General features: G+C 40.0%; 2 protein-coding genes across 2 annotated transcripts; both read right to left on the bottom strand.

Moving 5' to 3' along the window:
* Positions 1-547: 547 nt before the first annotated feature.
* Positions 548-12,017, bottom strand: LOC121382624 (cholesterol 7-desaturase nvd-like). The gene is made up of 6 exons (XM_041512152.1): positions 11,435-12,017; positions 7,800-7,988; positions 5,890-6,068; positions 4,181-4,426; positions 3,399-3,572; positions 548-1,745 (listed from the first exon to the last, which is right to left on the bottom strand). The coding sequence occupies exons 1-6, from the start codon at positions 11,751-11,753 to the stop codon at positions 1,575-1,577; spliced, it is 1,278 nt and encodes a 425-aa protein (XP_041368086.1). The 5' UTR covers positions 11,754-12,017; the 3' UTR covers positions 548-1,574.
* Positions 12,018-13,791: 1,774 nt separating this feature from the next.
* Positions 13,792-21,951, bottom strand: LOC121383488 (ankyrin-1-like). The gene is made up of 3 exons (XM_041513561.1): positions 21,844-21,951; positions 15,333-16,783; positions 13,792-13,816 (listed from the first exon to the last, which is right to left on the bottom strand). Exons 1-3 carry the CDS (start codon positions 21,949-21,951, stop codon positions 13,792-13,794), a joined length of 1,584 nt encoding a protein of 527 aa, XP_041369495.1.
* Positions 21,952-22,183: the final 232 nt, after the last annotated feature.

The following is a 22,183-nucleotide window of genomic DNA, read 5'->3' as shown; positions in this document are numbered from 1 at the left end:
GAAATTGTTTGGGGTGGGGAATTGACGGGTCACTTAAAAAAAAAGCAAAGAAAAATAATAAATTGAAACTAACATAAAGATTGCTATTTAAAGAAATACTGAGCTCTATATATATAAAAAAAAAAGCTCTCAAATTATTATTTGGGAAAAAAGGAAGAAAGAAAAAAACAAAAACACCATCCAATCCATATTTCTGTATGTTTGTTAATTTAATGTCATAGGCCTTAGAAGTAGGGGTGGGTGTATGGGGTACTGGCTTCAAACTCTGAAGATATTGCATAACCCCATCCCAACCCCACCCCCGCTGAAAAATCAAAGTAATATATTAACTGCCCCTACCCCCATTGTGGTTTTGTTATTCCTATTTATTCCAGTTTGTACACAATTAGCTGAAAAAAGATACATTTTCATATTCATATATAAATACTCAATACAGTACTGCGTAAAACAAATTTGGCTAAAGCATTTTCAATATGGCTAATAAAAATTCCATTTGGCTAATATTTTGGCTACAGGTATTTTTGATCCAGGGTGAGCCCTGTTTATGGAGTAATAAGGAAACAATAAACGAAAAAAAAGGTTGTTATGACATTTATGGAGTAATACGGAAACAATAAACAGAAGAAAAAACGTTGCTATGACTTCAGGGTATTTCTAGGGAGATGGTGCAACGTATGAAAGGGGCACCTTAGGTATTATACATTTCAAAGGATTTTGATGCACACCCCTTACACCATCACTCTGGATCCTGACTTTTCAGGACAGTTAATTATATATTTTCAGGCAATATATAGATTTTGTTGGTACTTTGAACTTTGACGAGGGTGTGCACGCCCCCTACACCATCCCCCTGGATCCTGACTTTTCAGGACAGTTAATTATATATTTTCAGACAATATATAGAGGATTTTGATGGTACTTTGAACTTTTGAAGTTTGGGGAGGGTGTGCAACATCCCCCTGGATCCGCGCCTGACTTTTCAGGACAGTTAATTATATATTATAATTTTAGGCATAATTATATACTGAATCAATTAGTAAATCACTGCCATGCAATCGTGCTATGTATAAAAATGGACATAATTTTTAATGAGTATTGAGTATTTCTTCTCGCATGCCTCTTCACTAGTCCTTATTTTCTCAGAATCAAATCATTGATCACATTCTTTTCTCATTTTTTTTGGCACTTCACCATTCCAGATTTGTTTTTGCACATACCATTGTTCACCATATAAAATTTTAAACAGATGCTCTTCTCCAATTAGAGTTTATGTACAGTCTATTCTTGTGAAGTTTTTGAACATCTGTACCGTTTCACCATCTATAATTTTTTGCATAGACTATTCTTCATCATCTAAAGTTATTGCATAGCCTATTATTCACCATATAACGTTTTTGCACATATGCCGTGTCACCAGCTATACCTTTTGCACCGACTATTCTTCACCATTTAAAGTTTGTACACAGACGCCTCTTCACCATCTTAACTTTTTGCACAGACGCTTCTTCACAATTTTTACAGTTTTACCTCAAACGCATGTGCACATTGTTTGTTTGTTTTTCTCTGACGCCTGTTCACCATTCTAGAGTTTTGTTTTTCTCGGACGTGAGGCGTGGGCTGTTCTCGGAGTAGAACTGGGAATACCAGCGCCTGTGTCGATTGATGAACGTGTCCTCTCTCGACTTGACGAACACCGGCTTGTTGACGTATCGCTTGTTGTTCCAGATCATTATGTCCCTCTCGACCTGAAACAGAAAATACAAAACAGGATTACTCTAGGTGCAGATTTCGCATTTTAAAGAGGATCTATCACTCTTGTTCGCCATCACTTGCCTCAGACTAGTTCATGGAGTCTTTTTAGCTTCCTTTAGCATGTGAATTTATATGATATTAATATGATAATATCTTAAAGAGACATTCCTGAGTTTGCTGCTTTGTAAGATGTTTCCGACTAATAAAATATTTCTACGATTAAACTTACATATTAAATATCTTAACTTGTTTAGAATATCAGTGTGTGTATATTCAATGTGTTTCTGGTCGTCTTAATATTTGTAAGAAGCCCAAACTGGAGTTTGTCTTCAAATAATTTCGTACGTATGAAAAAAACATATTTTAGGACATAAAATGAAATTTAACCTAGTACACTTATTAGAACGATCATAAACACGTTTAATATACAGCCAATAATATGTTATACAGAAAAATATATTTGATATGCAATTACAATCGTTAAAAAGTCTCTGTTAGTCGATAACATCTTTAAAATTGCTGCAAACTCGGGAATGTCCCTTTAAATGACTCCCCATAATTTATATTCGATCCCATCCTCCTACAAAAATGGAATTAAAAAAAATATATATATTTTTGTAAATAATTTCAGTTTGGTTTGACGTAAGAAAAAAGTAAAAGTGTTAAAAAACAAACAAACCCAAAAACCTAATTATTTTTGTGTCCAATTTAGGAAACAATCGATTGAGAAATAAATAACTTGTAATAAATTCTATAGTACGAAAAAAAAGGCGTTCCCTGTGGGAAGGACAGTTAGGTAATTTTTGACTAGTAGTCTTAAAGGGAACCCATTACCTTTTCCATTATCAGCAAGGGATTGTTTTAATATGTATTTTTCCCACAGACAGGATAGCACATACCACGGCCTTTGATATAACAGTCGTGGCGCATTGGTTGGGACGAGAAAACCCAATCAGAGATGTGTTTCGATCCTACAACGCGAACACCGCAGGCGAGCGCTCTGCCGACTGACCTAGATTCTATCCCGCTTATTATTTGACTGGTCCGATGACTGGTTCTCGATGTGGTCAGTTGCTTTAACGTGACGCGCATAAACATTAGCACCGGCCTCGGTGGTGTCATGGTTAAGCCATTGGAGATATGGCTGGTACGTAGGTACATGGTTCGCACCCCGGTACCGGCTCCCACCGTGAGCGAGTTTTAACGACTTATGAGTAGGTGTAAGGCCACTACGCCCTCTTCTCTCTTACTAACCACTAACAACTAACCCTCGTCTTGGACAGACAGTTCAGATACGGTAGTTAAGGTGTGTGCCCAGGACACAGTGTTTGAACATTAATTGGATATAAGCACGAAAATAAGTTGAAATGAAATGACACATTAGCTGGCTGAACGTTATGCTGGTCTTAAGAAAAACAACTATGTACATCATATATATCATAGGCAACCAAACTGCATTCAATACGCTATGTAGGTTTTGTCGCAAATACTAGGTAACAATTGTTTGGTACATATCTCACTAAATTTATTAAATATTAAGTACCAGATATATAACATTTCACTGAATTTAGAGATGCAGTTGCCCCAACTGATATCGTGTACGCTTATGGTGAACAGGGTATATATACTTTAAAAAAAATACAAACCTGTATTGCCTCTCCCAGCATGTAAAATTTGGCTATAAATGTTGGCATCTTTCTCTCGACGTATATATTATGTACCACCTTCTGCATGAGCGGTCCCACTGGCAACACATTGTGGATGATGACCCCCTTTCCGAAAACCCCCTCTATGTCTAAATACACAAAGCCTGGACCAATCTGAAATGAGAACATACACTATGTAAGGGTTGAATATATGAATGTATGGATGGATGGATGGATGGATGATGGAATGAAATTGAATGATTGAATGAATGAATGAATGAATGAATGAATGAATGAAGTGGTGGATTAAAGAATCAATGAATGAATGAAGGATGTAATGAAGGTCTATACAAATCGGCTAATAGGCGTCAAAGGTTAATAAATCGATTAAAGAATAACTGACAATACACAGCGAGTTAAAATGAAAATACACAATACTTTGTAATACATTTTCACTATTATTAATGTACATGTACTTTGAAAATGTACACTGAATGTATAAAAGTATAAGACAGTAATAATATTGCGTATCAAATGACATCAAAGTAGGGGAAGGGGGGGGGGGGGTAAAAAAGAGAAACATATTGTGGTTTTTTTAAATACGAGTATACTTGTATTAAAAAACCAATCATTTGAAGTAAGTTTCTTGGTTAACACACTAAATCAGGCTTTACAATTATCATATGATTGACACATGTGTATGAATCACAGCTTACAGGTTGTAGGTTGAAATATTGTTAAGTTAATATTCATCAAAACTATATACATGTATCAATACTCACCTGTTTGGCCTTGACACTGAGGTCCAGCAATGGAAAAGACATCCCGAACACCTTTATCGCGTGGGTGAGGCTGAGTTGGCCAACATGACCCTCCGGGGGATCGAACGACTCCCACTTGGCTGTCCAGTTGTGTTTCACAAAGCTCCAAGCCTTAGACCAGATGTATCGTAGATCCGTGCCAGAGCCAATGAACGACACGTGCACACAGTCAAGATGCGCCAGATCGGCGCCATTTTCAGGTATTTCCTACAACGGGATCATTAACAGTGCATTAGAATAAACATATATATATATATATATATATATATATATATATAAAGTTTGTTTTATTTAATGACGCCACTAGAGCACATTGATTTTTTTATCTTATCATCGGCTATTGGACGTCAGACATATGGTCATTCTGACACCGTTTTTTTAGAGGAAACCCGCTGTCGCCACATAGGCTACTCTTTTACGACAGGCAGCAAGGGATCTTTTATTTGCGCTTCCCACAGGCAGGATAGCACAAACCATGGCCTTTGTTGAACCAGTTATGGATCACTGGTCGGTGCAAGTGGTTTACACCTACCCATTAAGCCTTGCGGAACACTCACTCAGGGTTTGGCGTCGGTATCTGGATTAAAAATCCCATGCCTCGACTGGGTTCCGAACCCAGTACCTACCAGCCTGTAGACCGATGGCCTAACCACGACGCCACCGAGGCCGATACGGGATCATTAAACGGACTTTCCTGAGTTTGTTGCATTGTAAGATGTTTCCAACTAATGAAATATTTCTACGATTAAACTTACATATTAAATATATTTGCTCGATTAGAATATCAGTGTCTGTATATTCAATGTGTTTTTGGTCGTCTTAATATTTGTAAGAAGACCAAACCTAGTACAAATATTAGAACGATCAGAAACACGTTTAATATAGAGCCACATTTTATGCAGAAAAATATATTTGATATGTAATTATAATCGTTAAAAAGTATGTTAGTCGATAACATATTAAAAGTTGCAGCAAACTCAGAAATGTCCCTTTAACAGTACATTAGAATAAACATTCTACAAAGGTCCGTCAGGAGTTTGATGGAAAACCATAGATATTAATGAATATGTTACGGGTATGATTCAATTCTACTCTTGAATTTGTATATTGATGTTGATCATCACTTCATATTTCGACTATACCATCGTTTGACACCCAAAAACCGATGTATTGTTTTCGTGCTTGGGTGTCGTTAAACATTCATTCATTCATTCATTTTTGATTCAATTCTAATTATGTGAAATGTTTGCAATGGGTTAAGGCCATGTCCATGTTTTGGAATCCCTTGTATTAATATAAGAAGAAACATCAACTATGTATCAAATGCAGCATATGGTGCGGTCGCCTTTGAGTTAAAGAGTCCAAAACTATACGCTTTGCTGGTCCTTGGGTGTCAAGTCAAGTAAAACAAAAGAAGAAGAATTTTATAAAAAGCAGACGAAGACTTGTGCATTAATGAAGTTTAAAATCGGGAGTGAACATCTTAAAACACCGGTTGAATGAGTGAATGTTTCTTTCTCTTTTTATTACCCACCCGGTCATTGTCGGGTTGTGTCGTACACATTTCTAAATTTATCATAAACGTTTTATCCATGGCAAACTACAGGCGGTGTATTGAAAAGTTAAATCAAAATATTAAAGAAATCGGTCGAAGATAAACGTTTACACACCTGAATGTGTGCGTTAATCATATGTTCGGTTCTTCCTCTATACGTCCACTCTCCCTTGGACAACCTCAGCATTTCTGGCGGTTTCCAGGACGGTTCTTCGCCTTCCGCGTGGTGCCAGAGATACACCCACTCGTTCACTTCCATCACCGGCCACGACTTCACTTTGGCGAACTCGGGAACTAGCAATACATAATAATCTGTATAGGTATTCGTGTTCAAAACATTTAACAGCACAAAAAGAAGTACCGGTGAGGTACATGATACGCCCGTCAGGAGTTTGATGGAAAACCATATCTATATTAATGAATATGTTACAGGTATGATTCAATTCTAATTATGTGAAATGTCTGCAATAGGAAGGAAGGAAATGTTTTATTTAACGACGCACTCAAAACATTTTATTTACGGTTATATGGCGTCAGACATATGGCTAAGGACCACACACATATTGAGGGAGGAAACTTGCTGTCGCTACTTCATGAGCTACTCTTTTCAATTAGCTGCAAGGAATCTTTTATATGCACCATCCCATAGACAGGCTAGCACATACCACGGCCTTTGATGTACCCAATGGGCCCACTGACGGGGATCGATCCCAAACCGACAGCGCATCAAGCGTGTGCTGTACCACTGGGCTACATCTCGCCTCTTGTTTGCAATGGGATGTATGCATCTGTATGCAAGATATGGTCTGGACAAGGATTTACTGTTATGTACAGTAGACCGCCACAGTGACCTAGTAATAGTACGCGACACACCGCCATCCTAAGTTGTTCCTACTTGTGAGGTTTGATGGTCATGTATGCATCTGTATGCAAGATATGGTCCGGATAAGCAAATTTTAACAGACGGACGGATGTACGAACGAACAACGCCGTACCATAATACGACCCATAATAGACGGGCGTATAAAAAAGGGAAAGATGCGCTAGACACTAAAAGTCCCACCTTCTTTTACTTGAGCCAGGTCAAATGCTTCATCATTAATTCATTTCAACTTATTTTCGTGCTTATATCCAATTAAGGTACCTGGTAGACACCTCAGCTATCTGGGCTGTCTGTCCAGGACAGTCGGTTAGTTGTTAGTTGGTTAGTGATAGAGAAGAGGGTATAGTGGCCTTACACCTACCCATTTAGCCCTTAAGAACCCGCTCTGGGTAGGAGCTGGTATCGGGCTGCGGACCCTGTACCTACCAGCCTGTAGTTTGATGGCTTAACCACCTCGCCACCGATGCCGGTCAATGCTTCATCAGCATTTTTCAATAAGGTCACATTATACCTTAATGTATTTATAGTTTGCCGCTGCTCTTGTTTTGTTATTTCATTAAGGAGGAATATTTGTATCAGTCAGCCCAAAGAAAAGCCCTTTTCAGTTTCTGTGTTTGTGGGTGAGCTAGAATTTCTGTTTCATGCACTTTTTTAAACTATTGGAAGGAAGGAAAAGAAATGTTTTATTTAACAAGGCACTCAACATATTTGTTTACGGCTATATAGCATCGGACATATGGTTAAGGACTACACAGATATTGAGAGAGGAAACCTGCTGTCGCCACTTAATGGGCTACTCTTTTTTATTAGCAGCAAGGGATATTGTATATGTACCATCCCACAGACAGGATAACACATACCACGGCCTTTGATGAAACTATTGGATCAAAAGGATAAACCCTGGCAAATCGAATTACATGAAGTATTGTCCGTTTTTGACCAACAATCAATCTTCTAAGGAAAGCAATGAAGGAAAGCAATGCAAATAAAGCAGGCATGGCGGAGAAGGGGGCGCTGCCCCCCTACAATAATTCTGAATCAGAAATATTATTAGCAGAAAATCTTATTATTGGTAGTAACACACCCCCCCCCCCCCCCCCCCCCCCCCCGCCATGCATAATAATATCACGTAACTATCTTACCAGTCTCGTTGTAGGGTATATGGACACATTTCCCGTCTTCTCCTCGAAATCGCCAACCATGAAATGGACAGGACAAACAGCTTCCGGTGACTTTCCCGCCAACTGCCAGATTTGCTCCCAGGTGTGGACAGTACGCGTCGAGCGCGTGGACATTACCGTTCTCGTCTCTGAACACTGCCAGGTGAAGACCTTACAGGAGGTAAAAAAAAGAGAGTATCAGTACACGATTTATTCAAATATGTCTAACAGACAACAAAGCACATGCTACGAATTTGTATTCAGGGGAAGTGGGCAGGCGAGAATCCTTAATAGGGTCGTCGTTGATACAGAGGCCGCGGAATAGGCAGCCAAGAGGGCTATGGCCTCCCACCGTCCCCTGTTATTGTGCTCTGAATGTTAATATGCCGTATTCCTCGGGGAGGATGCCCCGAACTCCATCAAACAGGTTCGGATCCTTTTGGGCCCTTAGATTGGCCTCCCATAGCCATCGGGCTGACAGTGGCCTCCCTCCACTTTATTGGATGTCAAACATATGGTAATTTCAACATATAGTCTTAGAGAGGAAACCCGCTACATTTTTTTCATTAGTAGCAAGGTATCTTTCATATGCACCATCCAACAGACAGGAAAGCACATACCACGGCCTTTGATATACCAGTCGTGGTGCACTGGCTGGTATGTGAAATAGCCCAATGAGCCCACCGACGGGGATCGATCCCTTACCGACCGCGCATCAAGCGGGCGCTTTACCACTGGGCTACGTCCTGCCCCTCTGTCCACTTTGAAATACACTCCGCAAGCCCTGTGATAAACATATACTTACCTTAAAGGTTAGTTTGATTTATTGATCATCGGCTATTGCATGTCAAACATTGGGTAATTTTCACATATAGTCGGGCGGGACGTAGCCCTGTGAAAAATATATACTTACCTTAAAGGTTAGTCTGATTTATTATAAAATTATAAAATTTGCGGTACAAAGAACACGTATGTTTAACAATTGTAGTGCAGCATAATACCGTATAATTATAAACAATGCATTCATACCTTTAAAGGGACATTCTCGAGTTTGCTGCAATTTTTAAGATGTTATCGACTAACAGACACTTTTTAACGATTGTAATTACACAGCAAATATATTTTTCAGCATAAAATATTAGTGGCTGTATATTAAACGTGTTTCTGATTGTTCTAATATTTGTACTTTGTTAAATTTCATTTTATTTCCTAAAAATTAGTTTTATTATCTAAGACAAAATCCAGGTTGGGCTTCTTACAAATATTGAGATGGTCAGAAACACATTGAATATACAGACACTGATATTGTAAATAAGAAAATATATTAAATATGTAACTTTCATAGTAGAAATATTTTATTAGTCGGAAACACCTTACAATGCAGCAAACTCAGGAATGTCCCTTTAAGATGATCGTATATAGGGTATTTTAATAAAGAAAAAAAACACAATGGTGTCATTCCCAACATTTTTTAATTAAAATAAAATACAAATACGTAATATTCTATCGTTATATATATCCGAGCTGTAAATAACATTTGGATCAGGTGTTTGAATTGTTTAAAATCTGGGGGCGGGACGTAGCCCAGTAGTAAAGCGCTCGCTCGATGCGCGGTCGGTCTGGGATCGATCCCCGTCGGTGGGCCCATTGGGCTATTTCTCGTTCCAGCCAGTGCACCACGACTGGTATATCCAAGGCTGTGGTATGTACTATCCTGTCTGTGGGAAGGTGCATATAAAAGTTCCCTTGCTGCTAATCGAAAACAGTAGCCCATGAAGTGGTGACAGCGGGTTTCCTCTCTCAATATCTGTGTGGTCCTTAACCATATGTCTGACGCCATATAGCCGTAAATAAAATGTGTTGAATGCGTCGTTAAATAAAACATTTCTTTCTTCTTCTTTTTTTTTAAATCTGGCTTTTGATGGTATTCATATACAGTCTAGCACCGTTGTGTTGGTATCGTGGGGACCACATAAAAATATCGAGTTACCAAATATCGACTCAAACGTTCAGTCAAATATGTAAAAAAAAAAAAAAAATTACACTTACAAAATGTCATGTTTAAAAATTATATATACATTTATTTTTATCGAATCAAATTAATTTAACCCAATGAAAATGGTTATACTATGAAAAATAAATTAATCTATCAAACAATCAGTCGTACCGCCGTGCAAGTGCTGAATAATGTTAATCATGTTTTAAAATTTCTACATACTGTGGATGTATACAAAATCTAAATTTAGTTTTTAACAAACATGAACTTACATCAGATCGACACGATATTAACATTATTGATAAGAAATGCGCTGTGCAGATTAACCCGACCCTCCCTCATGTCATGTCATGTCATGTCATAGGGTTTTACGTGCACATTCAGAACAAGCTGTTGTAGCGCACGCCTGTCGTCGGCACAAGAGTCGGCCTTGGCCGGCTCCTCCGTCCATGACAGGAAAGGTGGGTGGAGGGGAGAGGAGGGACCGCCTGCACTGGCAGGTGCAAGGGAGCACCAGCAGCCCGATCAAATCGGTAGCAGGCGGGTGGGGGTGGTGGTGGTGCTATGGAATTTGAATGGAGCAGTTAAATGCCAAAGAGAAAAGGGTGCGCAATTTTGATTGAGGGAATTTGGCGCAATTTTGAACGGTCGGTCGAAAGGTAAATGGCCGAGCTAATATAGGTTTTGATATTAGTGAATCGAGAGTAGCTCGTTAATTTTAGACCTTTACGATGCTGTGGTGTCTCCCTAGGTTGCCCATAGGGCCCTTATAAAGGGCCTGACCGCTTCTGGTCGAGGCATCACCAATCAGTGCCGGATTTATAAGGGGCAAAAGGGGGCAATTGCTCCTGACCCCCCCCCCCTGCCTGAGGGCCCCTTCCCAGACTAAGGACTTCCTTTATAAAATTTTTTTTTTTTTTTTTATAAAATTAGTGCATTTTTTATTTGTCATGTAATTTAATTTCTATGTTGAGGGGCCCCCGAACTTTAATTGCCCCGGGCCCCTGCCTCCAATATACCATAAACGTCGGAAGATGTCTGGGGTTGGGGCCGCTATATACTAATTCGCCTGTGAACGGGGTCAAGTGCATGCTGCTAAAGAAAATATGTACTAAGTTTCTTTCGCAAGTCATGGTGCCATTCCGTATAGCATACAGCATTGTACCGTCACTTGCGAAGATGTTAATCAATGTGCTCTAGTGATGTCGTTAAACAAACTTTAACGTTCTGAACTGGGGTTGGGGTGGGGGAATGCATATCTTAGGCTGTTTAACACCCCCTTCCACACACACACACGCGCGCGCACGCACACACACACGCACACACACAGCCACACACACACACACACACACACACACACACACACACACACACACACACACACACACACACACACACACACACACACACACACACACACACTTCGTGCCTCATCATAAGCCTAAACGACCCCACCCCACCCCACCATCTCAAAATCCTGGCTACGGGCCACATTTTCTACGTCAGTTCGGACTACCCCCACAACAATTGTTTGGGGGTTTTTAGGGGTTTTTTTTATTGTTTTATAAATCCGTACTGGCTACGGCATTGTAAATTACATCATGTCATGTCATGTACTTACCAAGAACATTTATATATTTAGCTTCGGCTTTTTTCAGCTGGAAACTCTCAAAGAGACCAAACCACCCGTTTGGGTAGACGGGTGGGATTTCGCCGACCACCCTCCGTCTCTGAGTCGAGTCCGCCACTTCTTTTTTCGAAGAAGACTGGTCCGAGATGTATCCGACATCTTCTAGCTTCCGCACTCGATTGGTCGGCTGGAACAAGACCGCGTACAGAAGATAGATGAACACCGTACAGACAGCAACGAAGACGAGTTCAAACAGTGTCACAGGGATGGGGGACAGACTCACGTTGAACGTCCGTAATGAATCCATCATGGCAGACGAAGAAAGGAAAAAATGGACGCAAGAGATTTCTCTAACACCACGAACAAACACTGACTGAGTGTTATCTCGCTCGCCGGTCGGAGTTCACGAACCGGTAGGCTGAAAGTTCCGTCATCGCGGATCGAGAGAATCCAATCGAACACGTCCTTGGTCGGGCAGACGATCGAAATGTAGGTCAATATCGGATTGCGTGCAGTGTATCACTTGTAGTGACCACAGCGCCGCATCGATAGTGGTCGAGACGGTCTTTTGCGATGAATTATTACATGTCAGGTTAGACGTAATAAAATGTGGTCATACCTATGTGACTGTTAATAACCATAATATATCGGGAAGTGGAAGTAACTGTGTGGCAACGCACGTAGTCGTCTGCTACTCGTTTAGTATAGAAAGTGTGTGTCGACCTGAGCATAATACATGTAGTAATAAAGTCAGAGAGCATGTAGTTTAACCCTTGTCACAATGGAATAACGCGAATCGTACCCAGGAACGTATCTACTAGATAATCTAGCGAGGGAGGTTGGGTGTGGGGTCAGTGGCGTATCTACGGAAAATAGCGCCTATGGCAAGCACTGAAATTGCGCCCCTGTCCAAACATCTGACACCCATCTTTTAGATAACGTCTGACTTTAAAGGGACAAATAGCCGATGATAAGATAAAAAATCAATGTGCTCTAGTGGCGTCGTTAAATAAAACAAACTTTTTTTTAAAGGGACATTCCTGAGTTTGCTGCAATATTTAAGATGGCTTTTTAACAGAGGCTTTTTAACGATTGTAATTACATATCAAATATATTTTCTGCATAAAATATTAGTGACTGTATATTAAACGTGTTTCTGATCGTTCTAATATTTGTACTAGGTTAAATTTCATTTAATTCCTAAAATATATTTTTTGTCGTACGTACGAAATTATTTGAAGACAAAATCTAGTTTGGGCTTCTTACAAATATCAAGACGATCAAAAACACCTTGAACACACTGATATTCTAAACAAGAAAATATATTTAATATGCAAGTTTAATCGTAGAAATATTTTATTAGTCGGAAACATCTTACAATACAGCAAAGTCAGGAATGTCTCTTTAATAGAAACTGCTCAATGGCGCCCCTTTTCAAGTGGCGCCCAGGGCACGTGCCATACCCTAGGTACGCCACTGTGTGGGGGGCGGGGGGGGGGGGGGTGCCGGAGGGTGTGGAGGCAATTTCCCCCAATCACTTCCGAAATTGTGACACACGTACCAAAGTGCCATTTTCTTAAGTCCGGATTCTGTGTCACCCACCCCACTTCCGTTATTAGTCCCCTATCTGTCCAACCGAAGGGAACTTTAGTTTTAGTCTCCGTCCTTCTGTCTGTCTGTCTGTCTGTCTGTCTGTCTGTCTGTCCGTCCGTCCGTCTGTCCGTCTGTCACACACTATAGTTTTCCGGACTTTGTTTTTACAATGCATCAAACTATTGAGCTGAAGTTTTATATACAGCTTTACAATATACTGTTACAGATAAAGTTTGATATACATGGCGATTTACCCATTTTTGACAGAGTTACGGCCCTTGAACTTAGGAGATACGAAAACAATTTGGGACCTGTAGGGGACATGCATTGCTTTAGCAGTACTCTCAGAATGCTTGTTTTAAGCAGGTACGGCCCTGCTTCCTAACTAGTATAAGGGGAGTTATGGGGAGCCAGATTGATAGATCCCTTTCAACCGCGAGGTTTGGATAACGTTGATACGCTAGGGGTACACTGGGGCAGATCCAGGGTATTGTAAAGGGGGTCACAAAAGTATAAAAAGAGCAAGTTTGAGTTTGACGAAGCAGGGTTTTAGCTCTCACTAATTTGGGCACAACAGGCGTGCTGTTTGTTCTAAGCAGATCAAGGTCATTTTAGTGCAGTACTGTTAATAATATACCGAGAGGCCTATAAATAACATAACAGGTGTTGACTGATTGTTTTCTTTAAAAGTGTGAATTCATGAGAGCAAAAAATTAACCAGCCCCGTAGTACTTGTTTACAATGTACACGTTCAGTCAATCGTGGGTTCGAATGCCCGACCTGAAATGAATGCACAAGAAGTTCAAACTGCATAATCTACATTTAGAACAATAGTTTGACGTCACAGGTATGGATTAATTCACTTTATTTTTTACTCAAATAAAATTCCAACAGTAAAAACACAATACGTTTCGCCTCGCCGCTACTACACACAATGTGATTATTTCTGAAATAGGCCTTGGCTATTTTCGATGGCATGAGAATATACATCCACCCTCCCCTTACCCCATTACCACATTTTTGCCTAAGCTGTATTGTTTGGATATCTTTCGCTATTTGTTTTATGCAGTTTTTTTTATTTATTAACTGTCAAAATAGATTATGGAAAATGATAATTTGTATATGTACAACACTTGTCAACATAAATATTACAAATAAAATTATAAAACATTCCCAAAATCAGGTTATAGCAAATTGGGGTCTACAGCTGGGTTTCTCGAGATTTAGACTAAAATATATAAATGCTCTCAAGTTTCAGAGTGATACTGTCCAACTCTTGTTCTAAAGGAAAGACATATATCTCAGCACATTATAAACAACGGCTTTGGTGTTTGCCCAGACGCGTGTGTAGGAAATTGTGCAGGAGGGAGGGGGTTTAGACTATAGACTAGAGAATGTAGCTTTTTTTCTAAGGTAGTCAGGTTATACTCCCTCTGAAAATACTTATTTTTTAAAGATAATGTTCTTGGGAGCTTCCCCCTGTCCTGCACACGCGCCGGCTGACAATTGTTATTTACTCCTTTAGTCGAACGAAAGAAACAAAAAGTTTGTTTTGTTCAACGACATCATTAGAGCTCATTGATTTATTAACCATTGGCTATTGGATGTCAAACATATCGTAATTTCGACATATAGTCTTAGAGAGGAAACCTGCTACATTGTTTCATCAGTAGCAAGGGATCTTTTATATGCACCATCCCACAGACAGGAAAGCACATACCACGGTCTTTGATATACCAGTTGTGGTGTACTGGTTGGAACGAGAAATAGCCCAATGAGCCCACCGACGGGAATCGATCCCAGACCGACCTCGCATCAAGCGTGCGCTTTACCCCTGGGAATAGAGACAGACAAACTGACAGACAGACCGATAGACGCAAATAAACATAGAGAGAGAGAGAGAGAGAGAGAGAGAGAGAGAGAGAGAGAGAGAGAGAGAGAGAGAGAGAGAGAGAGAGAGAGAGACAGCGCTACCACCACACTGACTACTTTAACCATAGAGCAGCAAGGGATCCTTTATATGCATTTTCCCATAGATAGGACAGTACATACCACAGCCTTTAATGTACCATGTCAGACTTGGGTTGCTGGTTTAGACTAATATATTGCATCTATTAGTATGGTTAAAATGGTTACATTATTTAAGCACTCATGATATAGTTACTTCCCATACAAAAAGCTGGGTGACTGAAATAGAGTAAAAGAATGAATGAATGAATGAATGAATGAATGAATAAAATAAATAAAAATAAATCAATCAATAAATCGTTACTATACACCAAAGAGTAAATAAGACCTCACAACAGAAGGTAACGGCAACCTGTTCACCCTATCTGGCACCCGTGGAATCATCAGTTCCCGGATGTAAAGTCTGACAAGTTGTCTGGCTGACAATGGTTTCGAGGCTAACTGCGTCAGAATTGACCTCTCCCTGGTGTTCAAACCAGAGTCATATTTTATCGCATGCACATCAAACGAGCTTCCGGCCTCTGCTAGCAAATCAAAAATGTCTGCCCTGTCCTTGACCTTGTCATTTGGAAGATAATGAAGAACGCCATGAGGATCCTTCAGCCTAGCTATGGATGTGGATCCTTTAAAGTTAACCCTTGCTCCGTGTTTGATGAGAGCGTGCGCTATTTCGTACGTCACCTTCTCGGCTATGTTCTTCAGGTACTCCGTGAGTGGGGACAGACATGGGGACGAGTAGCTCAGAATGTTGGAGTGGGCGTTGGGGTCGGCGCCGTGCTGGAGCAGCAGCTCGATCAGGTCCCTCTGTAACTTGAGACTCGGCGTGGCACAGGCCAACATCAACGCCGTGGCGTTCTCGTCCGTTTTCTCTTCCACGTCTGCTCTCCACCTCAGTAGCATCTCGCAGACGTCTGGTCTGTCCTTCAAGACGGCCGCGTGAAGAGCCGCGAACTTGTAGCTGTCAGGACGCGACGGACTAGCACCCTGTCTCAGCAGCATATGGATGATGCCGATGTTGCCCTTGTCGATGGCGAAGTGTAGAGCAGTCTTTTGTTCAAACAGAGAAGGACACTGGAGGTTGACCTGAGCTCCGTACTTCAACAGCATCCTGCAGGCGTCGATGTTCTGCTGTCTGCAGGCCTTCATCAGAGGCGAGGTTCCACACCGGTTAAAAACGTTGGGGTCAGCACCGTACATCAGCAGGATCTCCAAACACTCTAAGTGTTCCAGTGGAACCAGATTGATCTCGTATCCCATGAAATACAGATGATCTGGTTTTGCGCCATTTTCTAGCAGCAAACGAACACAGTCGACGTGGTTATTTTCGAGCGCTAAATTTAATGGTTCTATTGTTAAATATCCAAGAGCCTTTGCGTTCTCGTCAATGCCCTTTTCGCTGTTGAAGAAGTCTACGATTGCACCATGTTGAATAAGAACTTTCATCGAGGCGACGTTTCCTTTCCTGGCACACAGGTGGATGGGCGTGTAGCCGATGTCGTCTGTTGCATTGACATCCGCGCCTTTCTCGATAAGAAACTGCACACATGGGACGTAATCACCATACGCGGCATGGTGAAGAGGCTTGAGTCCCCGCTTCACGGATTCGTTGATTTTGGCTCCACATTTGATGACCACCTCAATGTCTTCAATCGTGGATTTATAAGTTATGCAGTCAACAAGAAGTCGCTGAAGAGTTTCTGAGTTGTACAACGATGTCCTTCTACTAAAGCGACCATCGTCTGGCTCTCCCGGTTCATCACTGGTTTGATCTTCTTCAGACTGAAATAATAAAAACTAACATCAAAGAATGAAATACAATTTACGACAGGCAGGATAACACATTCCATTGGTAGGGAGTTTTTGGGTCGGCATTTATTCCCATCTCATATGCCGGAGAAGTGATCTTTTTAAAAGTCAAAGGCAGCTGATATTACTGGCGAATTTATAATTTTCTAGGTCAAGGACGACAATTTAAGTTCTTTAGACAGATCCCTCTGACACGTTGTATTCTTTGGGGGGGTGGGGGGGGGGGGGATTGGGGTATTGCTTGATATGCGCCAAGTGCTAATTACAAAGTTTATTCTGTACATATATGGGGAACAGTTTGGTTTGTTTAACGACACCACTAGAGCACATTGATTTATTAATCATCGGCTATTAGATGTGAAACATTTGGTAATTTTGACATATAGTTTTAGAGAGGAAACCCGCTACATTTTCCATTAATAGCAAGGGATCTTTTATATACACCAGCCCAGAAACAGTATAGCACATACCACGGCTTTTGATAGACAAGTCGTGGTGTACTGGCTTGATGATCTGTTTAAGAAAGAAAGAAACAATGTTTTATTTAACGACGCACTAAACACATTTTATTTACGGTTATATGGCGTCAGACATATGGTTAAGGACCACACAGATTTTGAGAGGAAACCCGCTGTCACCATTTCATGGGCTACTCTTTCCGATTAGCAGCAAGGGATCTTTTATTTGCGCTTCCCACAGGCAGGATAGCACAAACCATGGCCTTTGTTGAACCAATTATGGATCACTGGTCGGTGCAAGTGGTTTACACCTACCCACTCAGGGTTTGGAGTCGGTATCTGGATTAAAAATCCCATGCCTCGACTGGGGTCCAAACCCAGTACCTACCAGCCTGTTGACCGATGGCCTAACCACGACGCCACCGAGGCCGGTTGATCTGTTTAAAGTCAAATACAGCTGATATGACTGGGAAATTTATAATTTTCAAGGTCAAGGACAACATTTTAGTTGGTTTGTAGTTGAGGGTTGTTGTTTTTTTGGTGTGTTTTTTTGTGTGTTTTTGACAGATTCTTCTGACACATCGTATTCTTTGTTGTTTATAGAGTAATATGTGATTGGTTTCTCTATGTTTTGGATTATTTTATGCTACATTTGGTACATATAAGAAATCGGGGAACCTTAAAATCAAAGCATTTTTTTTTCTCGAAATTTTGAAGTCATAATTGATAGATGACCGAATTCCTCAATGCCAAATTCTCTTTGGTATCTTTTCAAATTTAAGTTAACTTACAATTCTCAATATCAAAGGCCGTAGTTTGTGATGCCCTGTCTGTGGGGAAAGTACATATAAAAGATCATTTGTTGATAATTGTCACGGAACATGCTCTTAAATTTGTTTCGCCTGTGGCGATTTTAATTGTGTTAGAGGGCCGTGTGCAGTTTATTGCCCGTAGCCCAGATGGGCAACTTGTTACGTAAGACTTCTGCGCGACCGTCCTCGATCGGTACGCCTAATACACACCCTCAGCCAGATGCGGAGGCCATGTGGCTAGTAGTTACGTAATATCTCCGGTAGTGCTGTTTATGGCCAGGAGATTGCTCGCGGTTGGCGACAGCCAGACTGACGATCAGAGAGAAATATACCGACTCTAGTAGATGTAGAATATGAGATGATACGTGAGGTACCGCCTTGTACCCCCAGGCAAAATCCTGATTTATAATAAATAGCTAGTGTTTTAGAGATATCGAGGAGAACGAATAGGAAGGCTCCGAGGGAACGTTAGTCCGTTGGACTTTGGTAAATATATTTTCTGCTCTGTGTATAACCTTGATGTGATTGATGTGACTTTAAATATTTTAATACTGTATTATACCAATATTCTTTAGACAGTGTCTTCGGTCATCTGACGAAGTAAATCGTAGACTTTTTATTCTAACATTATACGAGTATTTGGTAATATAAAGCTTAGCCAGTCATCCTAGCGGACCTAGGTACACTGTAGGTTATTGTCTTTATTGTGATAAGTATTAATTCTGTGTTACAAGATTACTGAAAGAGTAGTTAAGGGTTAATTAAAAATTAACCCGTTAGGAATAGAGCTGTAATTCCTTTATTAATTAAGTTCCCCTGCAAGCGTTTCTAAATTATCACACGTTACTGAACGAGTAGTAAGGGTTAACTAAAAATTAACCAGTTAGGAATGGTGTTGTAATTCCTTTATTAATTAACTTCTCCGGGAAGCGTTTCCAATTATCACATCACACGTGTGGGTGTGGAGTAACGGTGAAGTGATTCGCATATTGTGTAACTAGACACCTAGAGATTAACTAATTAAGTGATCAGTTCTGGGTTGTTATTATTGCTGTTATTAATTAACTACTACGGCTGTACATTTGTCAGCGTAGATTAATACAGATTCCAAAGTGTATTGTGTTTTTGTTGTGTTTTCTAGAGAACTAACGTGCTATAATAATATATACTTTATATAAGATCGTATCTCTGATCATACCTAGAGACGAGCCATACTAGGGTTTAACAGCCTGTTACAGAGAGATCTAATAGATATACAAGTAGGAGAGACATTTTGATAATCGTGTTTTATTCGGTTACGGGAATTATAGAATCCCCGTGACAATAATGAAAAAAATATGTAACGGGTATCCTTTGAATTATTATGTCTCTGTCTCTGAGAATTTATCAAATGGTCAACATATAACAATCGATCATTAATTAATCACTTCGCTCTAGTGGGATCGTTAAACAAAACAAACTGTTCCCCATATATGGACAGAACATGTTTTCAACCGTAGTATTTGCTGAAATGAAATTCGTGACCCCAAATGACATTCTTTTCATCTTACGCGTGTTACTCGATTAACATGTAAACTAAGGTTATCGAGATCGTTGAAAGCGTATAATGTTACAAAGAAATGTACACGAAAACATGTTTTCTTCAACCATACCTCATTAACGACTGTTCGGGTCTGATAATTAATTGTCCGGTATATGCTGATGGGAAACAAATAAGGGAGCCCAGCAATACTAACAGGAAGAAGTGAAAAGTTAAAGTTTATTTTGTTTAATGACACCACTAGAGCACATTGATTTATTGATCGTCGTCTACATGATATCAAATAAATGGTAATTTTGACCCGTAGTCTTACAGAAAACCCGTTACATTTTTCCATTAGCAGCAAGGAATCTTTTATATGCACTTTCCCACAGACAGGACAGCAGATACCAGTCGTAGATCACTGGTTGAAATAGAAATTGGGTCCATTAAAGTGGGTCGATGCTACGACATAAGCACCTCAAGGGAATGTTCTATTGACTGCAACGAAACCCTAGTCACTGTGTCTGGACGTTTACCGTGTTACTGCCATTCCATCTCACATTACTATCATTTAGTACCACATTCAATCTCACATTACTGTCATTTAGTACCACATTCCATCTCACATTACTGTCATTTAGTACCACATTACATCTTAGTACTTTATACAGACATTACGACGCTAATAGTCACTGAAATTTGGTCTACAATACTAAGTGTGCCAATATTTCTTTCAGTATACGATACTTGCACGTATACCCAGGACTGTCGTAAGTCAAGTTGGCCCTCATGGCTGTTTTAATAGACGTGACGTAGTTTGTTTTTTGTTGTTGTTGTTATTTTGTTGTTAGGGGTCTCTTTTTTCTCTCTTTTTTTTTTTTTTTTTGGGGGGGGGGGGGGGGGTGATTTTGCTGTTGTTTTGTTATCTTGCTATTGTTTGTTTGGGTGGTTGATTGGTTGGTTGTTGTTTTTTCTTTTGTTTTTGTTTTTGTTTTACTTTTCATTATCCATAATTATTTTTGGAGAAGTCACTGTTTACACCTAATGGTAACACTTTGCATATTTGATATTCTTGAGTTCATATGTGATCGTGTAATTATTAGTTATTTGTGAAAAAATAATATTGTATAATTAGCGAAATATGGCACTGTAAACAACATAATAATGCATTAAAAACTGTTATCCGTCTTAAATTTAAAATTATCCCCCAAAATCGCACAAGGTCACGATGACTGTTTTGACAATGATTTAAAAGTGCATCCGATTACGGTAGTCTAAATATACACAGAACTCTTTCTTTTGCAGGTTGAGATTTGTCAACCGGTTTTGAGAGTGGCAGTCTTCCTATCATATTATTTATATAGACGGAGTATCTGACTGTGATACATGGAAGCATACGACATAGCATTGTCAAAACATCCTTTGGACTTTCTTGTTCAAAGATACGAGCATGAATACCAATGAATTAACATGTAACTCCAAATTAAATACAGTTAATGTTCATATAAAAAAACATGTTATTAAGTTTTAAACCCATACCAATTACAAAAACATATTGCTTCCAAAAAAGATTTGAGTCGATATGGGTCTAAAGGCTAATAATATGTTTTAATATGAATTTTAATGTTATTCATTATAGAGGTGAGTTACGTGCATTCATCGGTTCCCTATTGATGCAAACGGACTATAACATCTTATTGAATACACATGCATAAACACACACACTGCACCACACACAACACACTCACACATAAATGCGCACACAAACACATAGACTAGCACACTACACGAACACTTACTCACTCACTCACTCACACGCACACACACACACACGCACACACGCACACACACACAGACGCACATTACAGTAAGATTGCACACACATCACACACACGCGCGCGCGCGCACACGCACACACGCACACACACACACACACACACATCGCATCTACTGTAGCTACATGGCTTTGTAAATTGTACAATAAAAACAGCGCAAATGTGTTTTGACCTTTTACAGAAACACATTGCAGCAACAGTTACTGCTTTCTTCGTATGTCTATTATATCCATGGTAACCAGAACAATACAATATAATATATTATTTGGTTTTAGTAGTGCATGTATTTGAGAATTACGGTTATATTTGTCCATGCAAATTCTATTCACAAACCTTTGATGTTCCCTCGTCCATTGGTAACAGTGTAAACTCGGAAAGTCTGTTCTTTACTGTTGTGTTTACCTGCCTGTCGGAGTTCGTTATTCTTGGATTCTGCGTCGGTAGAAGGGCTCATCGCTTCACCGCAGACTAGGTTGCTTCGCACCAAACCGTAAACCTTCGGGTCATATTTCATAAAGCATAGCTGTTGGAAGATGCAAGCAACGCGAGGGGACAAGGGTCAATTTCAGCGCAGAAGCAGAGCGGTGCATTAGGGTCGACACCCATCTCCACCCCCACCCCCAAATTAAAAATAATAATAATAATAATTTATCAATATAATTTCCGGGAGATCATGACCAGGCATCCTTAAAAACTTCACTCGCCACAATTTAGACACTCTCCCCCACCCCACCCCTCCCCGCACA

Source organism: Gigantopelta aegis, chromosome 10, assembly GCF_016097555.1.
Source record: "Gigantopelta aegis isolate Gae_Host chromosome 10, Gae_host_genome, whole genome shotgun sequence".
Taxonomy (NCBI): domain Eukaryota; kingdom Metazoa; phylum Mollusca; class Gastropoda; order Neomphalida; family Peltospiridae; genus Gigantopelta; species Gigantopelta aegis.
This window is presented reverse-complemented; position numbering and strand designations above follow the sequence as displayed.

What these genes read in the sequence shown, in the direction of transcription:
- LOC121383488 (XM_041513561.1), bottom strand. Translation starts at nt 21,951, where the DNA reads ATGAAATATGACCCGAAGGTTTACGGTTTGGTGCGAAGCAACCTAGTC. An exon ending in AGAATAACGAACTCCGACAG is followed by an intron (nt 16,784 to 21,843) that starts GCAGGTAAACAC and finishes TTATTATTTCAG; the next exon opens with TCTGAAGAAGATCAAACCAG. An exon ending in CCGTTACCTTCTGTTGTGAG is followed by an intron (nt 13,817 to 15,332) that starts GTCTTATTTACT and finishes CATTCATTTCAG; the next exon opens with GTCGGGCATTCGAACCCACG.
- LOC121382624 (XM_041512152.1), bottom strand. Translation starts at nt 11,753, where the DNA reads ATGATGGATTCATTACGGACGTTCAACGTGAGTCTGTCCCCCATCCCT. An exon ending in TGATTAACGCACACATTCAG is followed by an intron (nt 4,427 to 5,889) that starts GTGTGTAAACGT and finishes ATCCCGTTGTAG; the next exon opens with GAAATACCTGAAAATGGCGC. An exon ending in TCAGTGTCAAGGCCAAACAG is followed by an intron (nt 3,573 to 4,180) that starts GTGAGTATTGAT and finishes TTCTCATTTCAG; the next exon opens with ATTGGTCCAGGCTTTGTGTA.